At 42.1% G+C, this 14,614-nt stretch overlaps 1 protein-coding gene across 10 annotated transcripts in view; it reads left to right on the forward strand.

The window, feature by feature from the left end:
- Positions 1-14,021, forward strand: part of GOLGB1 (golgin B1) — a 97,664-nt gene extending 83,643 nt beyond the window's left edge. For all 10 annotated transcript variants that reach the window (XM_027582109.2, XM_027582115.2, XM_027582111.2 and 7 more), the window contains 7 exons: positions 3,043-3,208; positions 3,398-3,535; positions 9,954-10,097; positions 10,904-11,001; positions 11,599-11,733; positions 13,121-13,226; positions 13,506-14,021. In XM_027582109.2, the coding sequence (XP_027437910.2) occupies positions 3,043-3,208; positions 3,398-3,535; positions 9,954-10,097; positions 10,904-11,001; positions 11,599-11,733; positions 13,121-13,226; positions 13,506-13,640 (922 nt within the window). In that variant the 3' untranslated portion in view covers positions 13,641-14,021. The remainder of the gene's footprint in view (positions 1-3,042; positions 3,209-3,397; positions 3,536-9,953; positions 10,098-10,903; positions 11,002-11,598; positions 11,734-13,120; positions 13,227-13,505) is intronic.
- The last annotated feature ends 593 nt before the right edge of the window (positions 14,022-14,614 follow it).

Below are 14,614 nucleotides of genomic sequence, written 5' to 3' on the forward strand. Positions count from 1 at the left end.
GGCAGTCACTGGATTGTTCTCTGTATTTATGAGTCCACTTCTTTTTTTGTTTGTTTGTTGTTTTTCAGATTCCACATATAAGTGAAATCATATGGTATTTGTCTTTTTCTGACTTATTTCACTAAGCATAATACCCTCTAGGCCCATCCTTGTTGTTATGAATGGCATCTTTCTTTTTTTAGTTGAGTAATATTTCTGTGTGTGTGTGTGTGTGTGCGTGTGTGTGTGTATGTGTACACACCAGATCTTCTTTATCCATTCATCTATCGATGGACACTTGAGTTGCTTCTATATCTTGGCTATTATAAATAATGCTGCAGTGAATATAAAGATGCATATATCTTTTTGTATTAGTGTTTGATTTTCTTTGGGAAAATACCCAGTAGTGGAATTACTGGGTTGTATGGTATTCTATTTTTAATTTTTTGAGGAACCTTCATACTGTCTTCCATAGTGGCTGCATCAATTTACATTCCCAGCAACAGTGCATGAGGGTTCCTTTTTCTCCACATCCTCACCAACACTTACTATTTTTTGTCTTTATGATTCTGACTGCTGTGAGATGATATCTTATTGTGGTTTTGATTTGCATTTCTCTGAAGATTATAATGCTGAGCATATTTTCATGTGTCTGTGGTCTATCTGTGTATATCTTCTTTGGAGAAATGTGAAGCTTTCTCTGTTTTCATTTATTTCCAGTGTGTTAGTAATTGCTTGTTGAAGCATTTTTGTGGTGGCTGCTTTAAAATCCTTATATAATTCTATAACATATAATTCATTTCTGTGTTGTAATCTGTTGATTTTCTTTTCTCAATCAAGTCATGACTTCCCTGGCTCTTAGTATGATGAGTGATTTTCAGTTGTATCCTGAACATTTTGGAGATTATAAGACTCTCAGTCTTATTTAAATCCTCTGCTTTAGTAGGCTTCCACTGATACTTTACTGTTAAATGATGGATGAAGTCCAGTGGGCTCCCTACTCAGCCTTCATTGATACCGCAGAAGAGGAGGTGCTTTGGTACTGCCAGGAAGAGGCAGAAGTCCAGGCTCCCCACCTGTGCTCCACTGACACTGCAGTTGAGGGGGAAGCAGTGCGTCCTTACTGTTAGGTGAGAGTAGAAGTCCAAGCTCCATACATGGACTCCATTGCTACCACTGGAGGGGTGTGGAGAAAGGCATTTCACTATCACTGGGTGGAGAGTAGAGAAAAAAATGATTTCTGGTCTATTGATTTTTATCCCCCCTCTCTCCCTGTTTACCTTTCTCTTAGCTTTTCTCTCTTTACCTCCCCATTTGAGCAGTTTTGAAGAAAAGTAATTAATTATGTCTCAAGTGGGTGTGAGTAAATTAGGGGAAGGAAAGGAAGACATTTTACTTAACATTTAGAAGGAAGAAGAAAATGAGGACACAGGTTTGATTCCCTGACTTTTTTACCAGTTTCTTTAGCTGAATATCTTCAGGACCTCTGTCTTCTGCTCTTGATCTACTTTGGGGAAATTAGCTTTTCAAACATGAAAAAGCTGGAACATCTTGTTCAAGCTTCTCTTAGCCTCAGGGTTGGCTTATTAGGAGAGCCTGGATTTATACCATAACCTTTCTCTTCCCCTTGTGGCTATTGGTTTGCTTATTCTGCTCTGGTTCCTGTGCTCTCTTACATAAGGGGGGATAAGTGAGGTATATCCCTGTATGGCCGAGTTCTGTGAAGTAATCAGCTTTGTTCCTTAGGCCCTATTCTCCATTGAGCATCTCTTTCCACACCATGACCACCTTCCAGAAAAATGGCAGCTTGAAGCTTTTTATGGAAGATTATGATCTTTCTTCTGCATTCAGCTCTTAAATTGTTCTCTCTCATTTTTCACAGACAGATATCAAAGGAAGTGTTGAAAATCCTGTGCCTTTTACATGTAGTGGCCTTGTAATAAAATTTTATTTTAGTTTCTAAGTTTGGGCTCTGCCTTTTTGAAAAACGTTTTTTGACTATAATCAAACTCACTTCTTAGCAGAGAAGGATTATTTCATAACACGTATATGCCATTTAGAAAAGAAGGGACCATTTTGCCTTATTTCTAGAATGAAAGACAAAAAGTCAGATGCAGTTCAAACAAAACCTTGTACTGTTGGAATAAACAGAGACATGGGTACTATTCAGCGTGAAGAGATGCTGCAGGAATTTGATTACAATCCTAGTGAGTTCTTTTAGACAGAGTAGAGAGAGAAGTAGAACTAAAGAATGTGGCAGAGACACAGTTTTTGCTAGTACTACAAAAAATGAGCTGGGGTCAAACAGAAGCCTCCCTCTTGGCCAAATTTGGAGAATAAATAGAAATAGCAGCTCATATTTGTTGAGTGATTATGATATGCCAGGCTCTGTGTTTGGTGCATGACATACAGTGTCTCATTTAATCTTTAGAATAATCCTAAGGAATAAATAGTTTATTCCCATTATACCAGTGAGGTTTAGAGAGATTAGAAACTTTACTCAGGGTCTGATGCCTAGTTTATAATAGAGCCAGTGTTTGAACCCAGTTCCTTCAAGACTCTATGGTTGCCTTGGGTAGCGTTGCATCTTTGTAACTATGATGCTAGTCTGCATCTGGTACTACCTTTCTGAAGAATTACAGTGGTTTCCCATTGTTTACGGAATAAGGTTTATTTAGCATGTGACTCATTGCCCCACATCATCCAACCTCACTTCTCTGTCCTCATTTCCTACCCTATCCACTTTACATACTGTCTGCTACAATTCCAAAATTCAGTATGTATGTGTGTATATATATTCATTTTTGTGCCTTTTGTTCAGTATGTTCCCAGAACCTGGAATGCTTTTCCGTGAAATCATCCTCAGTCTTGCCAGTTAAAATCCTTTTATTAGTTCAGCTTCATCATCTTGCTCTACAGTTCAATTTATAATATAAATTTTGCTCTGGTGATATATTTTCTTTACTACATCTCTGCAGTCCATAATACTGTTTTGAATATGTAATTATTTATCCATGTCTCACAAGTATTTTTTTGCCTGCAATTATTTCATGTGTTTTGTAGGATGGAAAAGAGCTCCTGGGAAGCCCAGGAGCGGAGAATGAAGGAGCAGTACCTTATGGCTATCTCAGATAAAGATCAGCAGCTCAGTCATCTGCAGAATCTTATGAGGGAATTGAGATCTCCTTCCTCCCAGACTGAGGCCTTCAAAATACAATACCAAAGACAGGTGAGTAATTTCAGTGCTGATTGCTACTCAGAGGTAACCACAACCCAGGAAGTATCGCCAAATCCCTGTCTGCCACTCTTAGGCAAGCTGTGTTGTGACCTCCTATGAGGTGGACAGAATTCATAAAGGGAAGGAATTAAGCATGAACAGCATTAGGAGGGAATTTCATCAGTGTTTTTACTCTGGCAGGCATCCCCAGAGACATCAGCATCCCTAGATGGATCACAAAACCTAGTTTGTGAGACAGAACTTCTTAGGACTCAGCTCAATGACAGCCTAAAGGAAATTCACCAAAAAGAATTAAGAATTCAGCAACTAAACAGCAAGGTAAGTGTTTCCTGCTAGACTGGAATTCAGTTTCTTATTTCCATGACCAGAAGCCAGGAGGTAGGTAGAAACTGATTAAGCCTAGGTTCTAGCTGTAGTGTATCTCAGGATACCAAAGATTTACTTTTCTTGGAGTCTGGGTTGCTCACCCCAAAGCACTGGACATGGGGCCATTTCCTTTTCCTCATCCTTGGAGCATCCTTGGGAGTGATTTGGAGAAATCTATTCAGTAAGAATAAAAAAAAAAATCCAACTCTTTTAGAAAGGCTTGCTCCCCAGCATTGTCTCCCTCTCTGTACCCATGTTAGTAATATTAAGGGACCTCCCCACAAACCCTCCGACACCTCCTCTCTGTTTCTCACCAGTGTGCAACAAGAAAATGTCTCAGGAAGGAGGAAGGAAGCTTTTCAGATGTGATTAGATAGCAGGGTTAGAGGTGAGAGTCTGCTCTTCATTCCACTTCATCTGTAGGCTACCTCATTGGTGTCTAATGTTCTTGAACTAAAGAAGCCAGCTTTTTCCCAAACCCCAGCCATGCCAGTCCACGTAGTCTGAGGAAGCATACTGGGATAGATAGGATGTCTGTCTGTCTGTCTTTCTTTCTTTCTTTCGTTTTCTTTCTTTTTCTTTCTTTCTTTTTCTTTCTTTCTTCTTTTTCTTTCTTTCTTTCTTCTTTCTTTCTTTTTCTTCTTTTTCTTTCTTTTCTTTTTTAATTTTTTAACTAAAAAATTTTTTTTTAAGATTTTTAAAAATATTTTTTATTTATTTGTCAGAGAGAGAGAGCATACAGGCAGGGGGAGCAGTAGGCAGAGGGAGAAGCAAAAACACTGAGCAAGGAGCCCAATGTGGGACTCCATCCCAGGCCCCTGGGATCACGAGCTGAGTTGAAGGCAGATGCTTAACCAACTGAACCACCCAGGCGTCCCTTAATTTTTTTATTTTTAATGTTTATTTTTTTAAATTTAAATTCAGTTAACCAACACTTAGTACATCATTAGTTTCAGATGTAGTGTTAACAATTCATCAGTTGCGTATAACACCCCTGGGATGTATTTCTGTAGGGAAAAGCCACTTTGCCATCTGGTCTCTAGAGCCAATCTCACCAAGGCAAGGTTAAAGAAAATTATTCTTGGATGCCTTCTCACATCTCTGTTCTCTCTCCTCATTCATTCTCTGGCTTCTCTTCCTCTTTCATTTGCCTCTCCTCCCCTACCCGCTTATGAATCATTATACTCCTGTTGCTTTCTGAGTATTCAAAGTATTCCCGAGTGGCACCTCCCTAGTTCTGCCTTCTTCAGAGGAACCCAGCTAGGTAGTTTATGTTAGAACTAGAAGGGATTTAAGAGGTCATTTAGACTCTAGAATACAAAGATCGGCTGTTAGGAGAGCTGTGAATCTCGAAAATTTTATATACAAATTGGTGTGCATGTGTGTGTGTGTGTGTGTGTGTGTGTGTGTGTGTCTAAGTTTATCATCATGAGAACTCATCAGTTCACCAAGGTATCTAAGATCCAAAAATGGTAAAGATAGGTAGGCTATATCACAGATAGGGAAACTAAGGCCCAGAGGTATTAAGTAATTTGCCTAAGGTGTTTGGAGGAGGTCATTCTGAGATAAATATGATAAACGTATGTGGAAAAGCACAGTACCTAGCTTATGTAGAAGGTATTTATTAGATGTTAAATTCAACTAATTGACATTGAAGTATCAGAGGCTGAAACGCTATTAACTTTGGCAGAAAATTTGCATTTTTAAAATTAGGTTTGTTAATCCAAATGAATGGGTAAAATTGTAGACCCTTTATTGGACTAATTATCTGGAAGTTTTCAAGGGGGCTCCAGAGCAACTCCCATCCAGTTCTCATTCTTTCCATAAATTAGATCCCATCTCAACCTTGTTACATTTGCTCTCCTGAAAATCACTGTAAATTACTCTGAGCGTTTGTCTTTCTGTTAATCTCTTTTCACCTGAGATTTACGGCTATTAGTAGATGATAAGGTCATTTTAGCAACTAAAAAACTTTTTTTTTATTATGTTATGTTAGTCACCATACAATACATCATTAGTTTTTGATGTAGTGTTCCATGATTCATTGTTTGTGTATAACACCCAGTGCTCCATGCAGTACGTGCCCTCCTTAATACCCATCACTGTGCTAACCCATCCCCTCTGCCCCCCTCCCCTCTAAAATCGTCTGTTTCTTGGAGTCCATAGTCTCTCATGGTTCATCTACCCCTCTGATTCCCCACGCCTTCATTTTTCCCTTCCTTCTCCTAATGTTCCCATTCTGTTCCTTATGTTCCACAAATAAGTGAAGCCATGTGATAATTGACTTTTTCTGCTTAACTTATTCACTTAGAATAATCTCCTCCAGTCCCATCCATGTTGATGTAAAAGTTGAGTATTCATCCTTTCTGATGGCTGAGTAATATTCCATTGTATATATGGACCACATCTTCTTTATCCATTCATCTGTTGAAGGGCATCTCGGCTCTTTCCACAGTTTGGCTACTGTGGACATTGCTGCTATGAACATTGGGGTGCATATGGCCCTTCTTTTCACTACATCTGTGTCTTTGGGGTAAATACCCAGTAGTGTAATTGCTGGGTCATAAGGTAGCTCTGTTTTTAAATTTTTGAGGCACCTCCACACTGTTTTCCAAAGTGGCTGTACCAACTTGCATTCCCACCAACAGTGTAAGAGGGTTCCCCTTTCTCCACAACCCCTCCAGCATTTGTTGTTTCTTGCCTTGTCAATTTTTGCCATTCTTACTGGTGTAAGGTGGTATCTCAATGTGGTTTTGATTTGAATTTCCCTGATGGCTAATGATGATGAACATTTTTTCATGTGTCTGTTAGCCATTCGTATGTCTTCTTTGGAGAAGTGTCTGTTCATGTCTTCTGCCCATTTTTTGACTTGATTCTTTGTTGTTTGGGTGTTGAGTTTGAGAAGTTCTTTATAGATCTTGGATATCAGCCCTTTTGTCTGTAGTGTCATTTGCTAAAAAGTTAATGTAAATGTTTTATTGAAATAAAATATATAAAAAGCATACAAATCATAAATACACAGCATATTTTCACAAAGTGAAGACACCTGTATAACCAGCACCCAGATCAAGAATCAGAACATACCCAGAACTCCAGAAGTCCCTCATGTCCTTTTCTATTTACTACCACACCCTTAGAACTACAGATACATGGAATCATATCTTCTGTCTTATGTTACTTCACTTATTTTGTGAGATTTATCCGTGTTGTTTTAGATAGTATGATTTTTTTCCATTCTCATGCTATATAGCATTGCATTGTAGGCATATACCGTAGTTTCTCTATTCTGCTGTTAAAGGGCTTTGGGGTTTTTCCAGTTTGGGGCTATTGCAAGTAGTGCAAATAATGTTTTTTATAAAACAAAATAAAAGAGATTAGAAATACGTAGGGATTATGTAATATATAATAACGAGTCTAGTTTTAAGAAACTTTAGTTTCAATTTTATATATTTATATACGAGGTTCTGTGTCATAAAGTTATGTTTTCTTTAACAGCTTTATTGGGATATACTTCAGTTATCACTTAAAGTATGAGAAATACTACTTTGGGTCGCTGTCATTCTGGGTGAGAAAGAGGTCTTCCTTTAGGCATCTCTATCAATAGTGTCATTCATTCATTCATTCATCAAGCAAATAACTATTATTTGCCTTCTATGAGCTTGGCCATATGTTAGGATACACAATGGGCCCTCAGGGAGCATATCATCTGATGAGCTTAGAGCCTCACTCTAAATGGGTCCCAGCTAAGTAGGAGAATTGCTTCTTGGGCCCTAGAATGGGATTGTAGTAGACAGGCTATCAGCATAGAATGCTCCTCTCCAAGCCACTGCCCTAATTCTTTCCATGGATGCTCAGATTTTATATATATTTCTGCCAACATGGTTGGATGTTTGTATGTAATGCAAACTTAAAATTTGTAACCTAAAACTTAAAAACAGGAGAGAAATGACTATTGATATAATGTAGTCTAGATTATTCCCTCCTATTCTGTTTTTATAAGCATAGATACGATAAAGCACAACAGCTTATGAGCTAGAACAGGTCAGCAAACTCTTCCATGAAGGTCCGGTGGTAAATATTTCGGTCTGTAGGTTATTCCACCTGTTACCACTATTCAGCTCTGCAGTTGGGTCACAAAAGCAGCCGTAGGTGGTACATAAACAAATCGAGCAGTCATATTCCAATAAAACCTTATTTACAAAAAAAGGCCGTAGACCCTGGATCATAGGTTTGCCAACACCTAAACTATAGGGATTTATATCTAATCCTAAACAGAATAATGCAAACAGTATAAAAGGTGGTTTATATGAGGGTGGCTTATAAGCAATTAGATTTCTCCAGTTAAGGGGGTTTTGCTTCCAATGAGCTTCACAGGTCTATCCTTTCTCCTCTAGATCTGTGAAAGAAAAATAGTGTTGTATTTTTCAATAGTGAGAGATTGTTTTTGTTCTTGTTTTTGTTTTGGGGTTGTTTATTTGGTTTTGGCTTTGGTTTTTTGGGACCATTTGGTGGCCAGGAAAATTAACTTCCGTTTGTTAGGAGATCATGTTACTCTGTGTCTCAGAACCCAGTAGTTGTCATCTACCCTTGTCTTCAGATTAGTATTGCTTCTCAAACATTTATATTCTTTTCTTTACTAACTGCTCCTACTCCCCCCAAAACCCATAACCTGCTTCACTTCCCTTGCTGAACCCTAGTCGGGATGCCACCACATAGTAGGTAGAGCTGTAGACTTGGAATCAAGAACCATACTTGAGCCCAGGTCTGTCATCTGTTAGCCACAGGATGTTGGGCAAGTCACTGCTCATTTTTTTTGTTTGTTTGGCATTTGTTTTGTTTGTCAGTTTCTCTTCAGAGGTAAGGTTACTCGTGATTTTCATTCTGGCTGTGCAGATATTCTTGTTATACCATGTGGATTTCTTTTTTTTTTCCTTTAAAAATTTTATTTATTTACTTGAGCAAGAGCAAGAGAGAGAGAGCAGGAGCAGGGGGGAGGGGCAGAGGGAGAGGTAGCAACAGACTACCTGCTGAGCAGGGAACCCAGATGCCCCAGGACCCTGGGATCATGACCGGAGTCAAAGGCAGACGCTTAACCCACTGAGCCACCCAGGTCCCCCCATGGAGATTTCTTATTCTAGTTTTCTGTATGCATCAGATGTCCTTCCCAGTCAATCAGAGTATCTCTAGAAAAATGTATCTTCTCCTCTTTGAACATTGGGTCAACTTTTTTTTTTTAATTTAAATTCAAGTTAGTGAACATATAGTATATTATTTGTTTCAGAGGTAGAATTTAGTGATTCATCACTAGTTACATATAACACCCCGTGCTCATTACATCAATGCCCTCCTTAATGCCCATCACCCCATTACCCATCCCCTCACCCATCTCCCCTCCAGCAACCCACATCAACTTTTTTACACAAGTGTTAACCCAGAATACTTACAAAAAAGACACTCAGGAAAAGATTGAATATGCATCCAGTTACACCAGTTTCCCTTCACATAATGCTTACATTCCTACAGTAGGTACTTCGGAGAGACATCTCTATCGTAACTAGAACTTGAAACCTGATAGCCTGCAAGGGAGGTATTATATATTCTAGTTACAGGGGACTGAATTCAAATTACTAGATAGGAGCTACAATGGGTAAATTTTTTGCTCAATATAAAAAAAAAATCTTCTGTTTTTGACATGGTGAAAAATGGCTTAGGCTGCTTTGTCAGGAGGTGAACACCCCTGACCCTGGGACATGTTACTCAGGTAGTAGAGGAAGGTCCTGCTTTGAGCAACTACAATATTTCCACCTGTGAGAGTGTGCTGCACCCAGTGTCATTTCTTCCACATACACAGGCAATTTAGGATTTCTTCTGTTTCCCCCCCAACCACACGTTACAATTTCTTTTTCCACTTTCCTGGTAACTTGTGACTCTCTATAGCATTGAAGAGTCTGCCCAGTACTATGGTTGTATGAATTTCTAGGTGACAGTTCTATCTCATATTGAGTTCTCAGGATGCTGGTCATTTGTTCGTAATTTCATCTTGGACTCACACTGCTGTCTTTTTCCTCTTACATACCTAGGATAGTTTATACTCTCGGATTGTTTGTGGGACCCTGCTTTCTGGTTTCCCAGTCAATGTACTAGGCACCATAAATAAAGTTTCCTACTACTCCTCCAGAATTGTTTTCCTTTTTGGTTGAAAAATTCTGAGTTTCCTCACTTTGAAGGAACACACAATGCTATTGTTACCATTATAGAAATAAAGGGCTTACATTGAAAACAGAACTTTGAAACTCAGGAGAGTCTTCCGAAACACTGCTTGTTGGGAAACAGTCCTGTGGGATGGTGCTCATCCTCTCCTCTGTTTCAGTTCTCTCAACTGCTCGAAGAGAAAAATACCCTTTCAATTCAGCTCTGCGATACCAGTCAGAGTCTTCGTGAGAACCAGCAGCACTACACTGACCTTTTTAATCACTGCGCGGTCTTGGAGAAGCAGGTCCAGGAGCTGCAAGCGGTGAGCAAGATGGCGGTGAGAGGCTGGGAAAAGGGTTAGGAACTTGAGCGCAGATGGCAAAACATAAAGAGTGGCATGGAAGAGGCTGGCGCTGTAGGCTGAAGATTAATTAGGTGTCGTGGAGGAAAGTCCGAGAGAAGAGCAGAGCGTTTGCTGAGATGGGAATAAGGCCTAGAAAAATCAAAGTGTGAGGGGATGAGAAGGAAAAACATCAGTGAAATGGTGGGAGAGAAATCAAAAAGTGAATGGGAAACTGATGACTGAAGCTTTTGGAACTCTGACACTAAGACGGTGTGGATTTTGCTTCAAGAAATAAGAAAGCTGTAGGAAGATTTGGCCCTGAGAAACGAAGCAGGCGGGGCTGTCGAGCAGCTGTAGAGCTGGAGTGCCCTGCCTCCGTGGAGGTGGGGAGTGAGAATTGGTGTGCAGCTGACTAGGCCAGGGCAGGGGAGGAGGTTTGGGAGGGGCAGTCGAACAGGGGAAGCATCACAGTAGCTTCTGGAAAATCCATGAGCCTCTGCTGGAAGAAAGCAGATAAGCTTTTAAGTGGTAAGCCTTTCAACTTTTAAGAGGAGAGATTAAAAAATGAGAATCTAGGAAAAAAAATCTAATCCAGAGTTTTAGGTAGGAGATTCATCTCCTAGAGCAGAAGAGTCTCACTTCTGACTCTGTACTTGAAGAGGATGACAAGTGGAGCTGTTCCTCTCCGGGGTGTCTCATTCACTCTGGTGTTCAGTGTGTTCTCATTCTGCCCACGCAATTTCTTAAGTGCTTTCATCACTAAATTACTAAACTTGCTGTTCTAGGGGCCACTGAATATAGATGTTGCTCCAGGAGCTCCCCAGGAAAAGAATGGAACTCACCGAAAGAGTGATCCCGAAGAACTGAGGGAGCCACAGCTCAGGTAGGGGAGCAGCCCACAACCCTGGCGCGTGCACTGTGTGTACAGAAATGGGCCGTCATCCAGATAGACCTGGAGCCCAGTGTGCAGATTTAATACGTCTTCTTATCAGACTCACAGGATTGATGTGAGGATTAAATAGTAACGATTTAATAAATTTGTAAAGTTGGAAAGTTTGTAAAGCAAAAGCAGCATAGCAGTGTGTGTACACACACACACACACACACACACACATATAGCAGTGTGTACACACACACACACACACACACACACACACACACACACACACATAGCAGTGTGTACACACACACACACACACACACACACACACACACACACACACACACACACCCCCCCTCTGGTATTCAAATGAAAGGTACACGGTCAGTCCCTAAAGTCTCAAGGCATTTTCTGCAGCTTCTTTCGACAACTATACTTTTAAAATGTTCCTTTTTTTATCTTTTCCTTTTTCTCTTTTCTGTGTTTGTATAAACTTCTAGACATTTTCCTGCTTTATAACCTTATGAAGACTTTGAATCCCTTGTATCAGCAACTGTGTTCTGTATCCACTGATGCTGTTTTTGTCCTTTCATTTTGAAGCTTTGCAGAAGCCCAGCAGCAGCTGTGCCACACTAAACAGGAGATGAACGAACTGAGGAAGCTGCTAGAAGAAGAACGAGACCAAAGAGTGGCTGCTGAGACTGCCCTTTCCGTAGCCGAGGAGCAGATCCGGCGGTAAAGGGCTATGGGAGATAGCCTAGCCTCTGTTCACTCCTGATCCTTTCTTGTTATACTGTGTACATTTCAGTGGCGCGGCTTGGGAGTCATTAGGATCTGGCTCCCATCTTGAGATGGGCGTTGAAGTGCATTTGGGGTCAAGACAAGCCACACTAATCCAAGCTTAGCCCCTCCTCGGTGTCCTCTCTGGCCCTGGTGCAGAATGCAAACTTAGGTAGCTAGCTGATCACATGCTGCCTGCCTAGGCCCCATACTTGCCATTCTCATGTTCGAGCTTCATGGTGTATGTGCAACTCAGTGGACTTGTTATTTAAAAGCAGCCAAATTTTCCCACCAATATTCCAGACATTTCATTTGTCCTGGGCCTAGCCTACAGAAGCTGACATACTGACCCGTGTCCTGCCAGACTGTGCTGTCCCAGGTCACGGATGCCCCTGAGAAGCTTATCATCTGGAGGAACAGACACAGAAGGTGTACTGTGCAGTCAGCCTGGCTCTCAGAGGGAAACTGGCAGGATGGAGCAAGGCTGTGATACCTCAGTTTCTCCTTCCAGGCTCACAAATCGGATTAAAGTGTTCTTTCTCTCCAGGAGAAAACTCTGACTTGCAAAACTCTGACTTGCAAAGAGAGGCCAGGAGTGTTAGGCTAATGGACATCCCTTCATATGGAGGTGTGAAGAGTTCCATCCTCCCCAGCACAGTTAAAAAGTGCATCCCTGCAGGCAAATGTTTGAGCAGATGTGCTATGTTACCTGCAGCTGCTTTGATGCAGTTCATGTTTTTGCAAGAAACCATTGAGTGGACAGAGCAGCTTCTTCAGTAAGTGGAGAAGTTCCAGTATTAAACAAATCAGCAAGAAATGAAGAAGAAAGCAGTAGAGGCTGCCAGTTGAGTTTAATTCTAAGAACCCCACAAAAGGCTTACTTGGATGCTTTTGCCTGTTAGCCTTTAGTAAATGAAAAAAGAATTGAATGAGTTTCTCTCGTGTACTGGAAGAAAAGAACAAGAGGTTTAGAGAGAGACAAACCTGGGTTTTGAATTCTGGCCCTCCCTCTTACTGTCCGTGCCACCATGGGCACGACATTTCACCGCTCTCGGCCTTACTTTGAAGACAGCAACACCACTGGTTAAGTGTACGTACAGCACCCAATGCAGCTTCTCTTATGTAGTAGGCATCCATTCCTAGTAGTTAGCCCCGCCTTCTGCTGCTGCAGAAAGAAACTGCTCTGCCTGCACCCTGCTCTTGTGGGGGCAGGAACTGTGGGGGGCAGCCTTCGCTGCAGGTCTCTTGTGCCACGTCACACGGCAAGGTGACAGGGAAGACTTCACCTGAGCAGCTGCTCATGCTGGGAGCCAACCCATGCCTCTTTTCTTTCTCAACACAGGTCGGAGCACAGTGACTGGGACTCTGCCCGGTCTCCCATCATGGGCTCCTGCGGCACTCAGGAGCACACACTGTTAATAGATCTTACGAGCAGCACCTGCCGAAGGGTAAGGGGGAGAGGCGTGAAGAGAGGGGCCTGTACTGTCGCACAGGGCTGGCTGCATCGAGGGCAGGGGGTCAGGGAAAAGGAAGGGGGAAGTCCAGGCACTGATGGATCTCAGAGTGGAAGGGTATGGAAGGTTGGACGAACCTAGTGGATTGGAGCTGGCCAAGTGACCCTGAAGGGGACTTTCTCTCAGGACACCTCTTTCCTACAGTGTTTGGAGAAGGGAAAGGGCCATATCCCTGTAGGGTAAAACTCTCTGACTTTCAAACTTTTCTTTCAGACCCGGAGTGGTGCTGGATGGAAGCGGGTCCTGCGTTCACTCTGTCATTCCCGGACCCGAGTGCCGCTGCTAGCCGCCATCTACTTCCTGATGGTTCACGTCCTGCTCATTCTGTGTTTCACAGGCCATCTATAAACTGAATTCTCACCTTTTCGGCCACTCCCCTCAGAACTTGGAATTCCCTCACCTCTAACATCAAAACCATCGATTGTAGTGGAACAGTCTTCCCACTTACAGGTCCTCTCTCCAACTCTCCACAGAAAGTGCCTGCACAAACAGAGGTGGATGTGAGCCCAGGGCAGAGCTGCAGGGACCAGCGAGTCTCCTTTCTTCTACTGCCCGGGGCCTGAACACTTCTTTCTGCGTAATCTGAGGAGGCCCCACCGTTGCTCGCTGAGCCCGGGATTTGTTCACATTTTCCAGGGCCCTGATTCTTTGTGGTCCTGTGAAAAATGCTGGGGAATGTCTCTCAGCTGAGAAGATGGTTCTAATAAACCTAATAATCTGTAGTCCAGTATCATTTCAATTGATACTTTCTTTGCCTCATTTACCTTACATTTCTTCCTGCTTCAGAGGGAAGGTAGACCTGCGATAAACGAAGTTCTGGGAAATAGGATCTCATGGAGTAGCTGATTAGGTCTCCTGCAAAATAGGGTGGGAGCTGAACAACTCTCTGGGGGTTTTGGCTGCCAGATCCCAGGGTCAGACAGCGTCTCCTTCCCTGGCTGTTCGTACATCACTGGAGTTAGATCTGTGGTCCTGGACTATAAGGATAGCGTCCTGTTGTGTATGCCCTTGATCCCGTGTATCCTGAGGTAGTACGTGGCCCGTGCCTTTCCCTTCATCGAAAGGAAGAACTGGCTATGGACGGTGGGAATCAGATTCTTTTTTTTTTTTTTTTGTGAATCAGATTCTTGTCATTCCTGTGTTGTCTGGGCATGCCTCGAATTAGGCCCTAAAGCAGTATACTCAGAGCTAGTCCTGGGTGAGACACTGACTGCCACTGGGGGGATCTGACTGGCCTGATGACCACGCCTGGCTTCTGGAGGTACCCAGCTACTCTGCTACTCGTGACAGTTATTCCGGTTTCTCAGCCCGTAGTCATCTGC

The sequence above is a fragment of the Zalophus californianus genome, chromosome 1, assembly GCF_009762305.2.
Source record: "Zalophus californianus isolate mZalCal1 chromosome 1, mZalCal1.pri.v2, whole genome shotgun sequence".
NCBI classification, from domain to species: Eukaryota; Metazoa; Chordata; class Mammalia; order Carnivora; family Otariidae; genus Zalophus; species Zalophus californianus.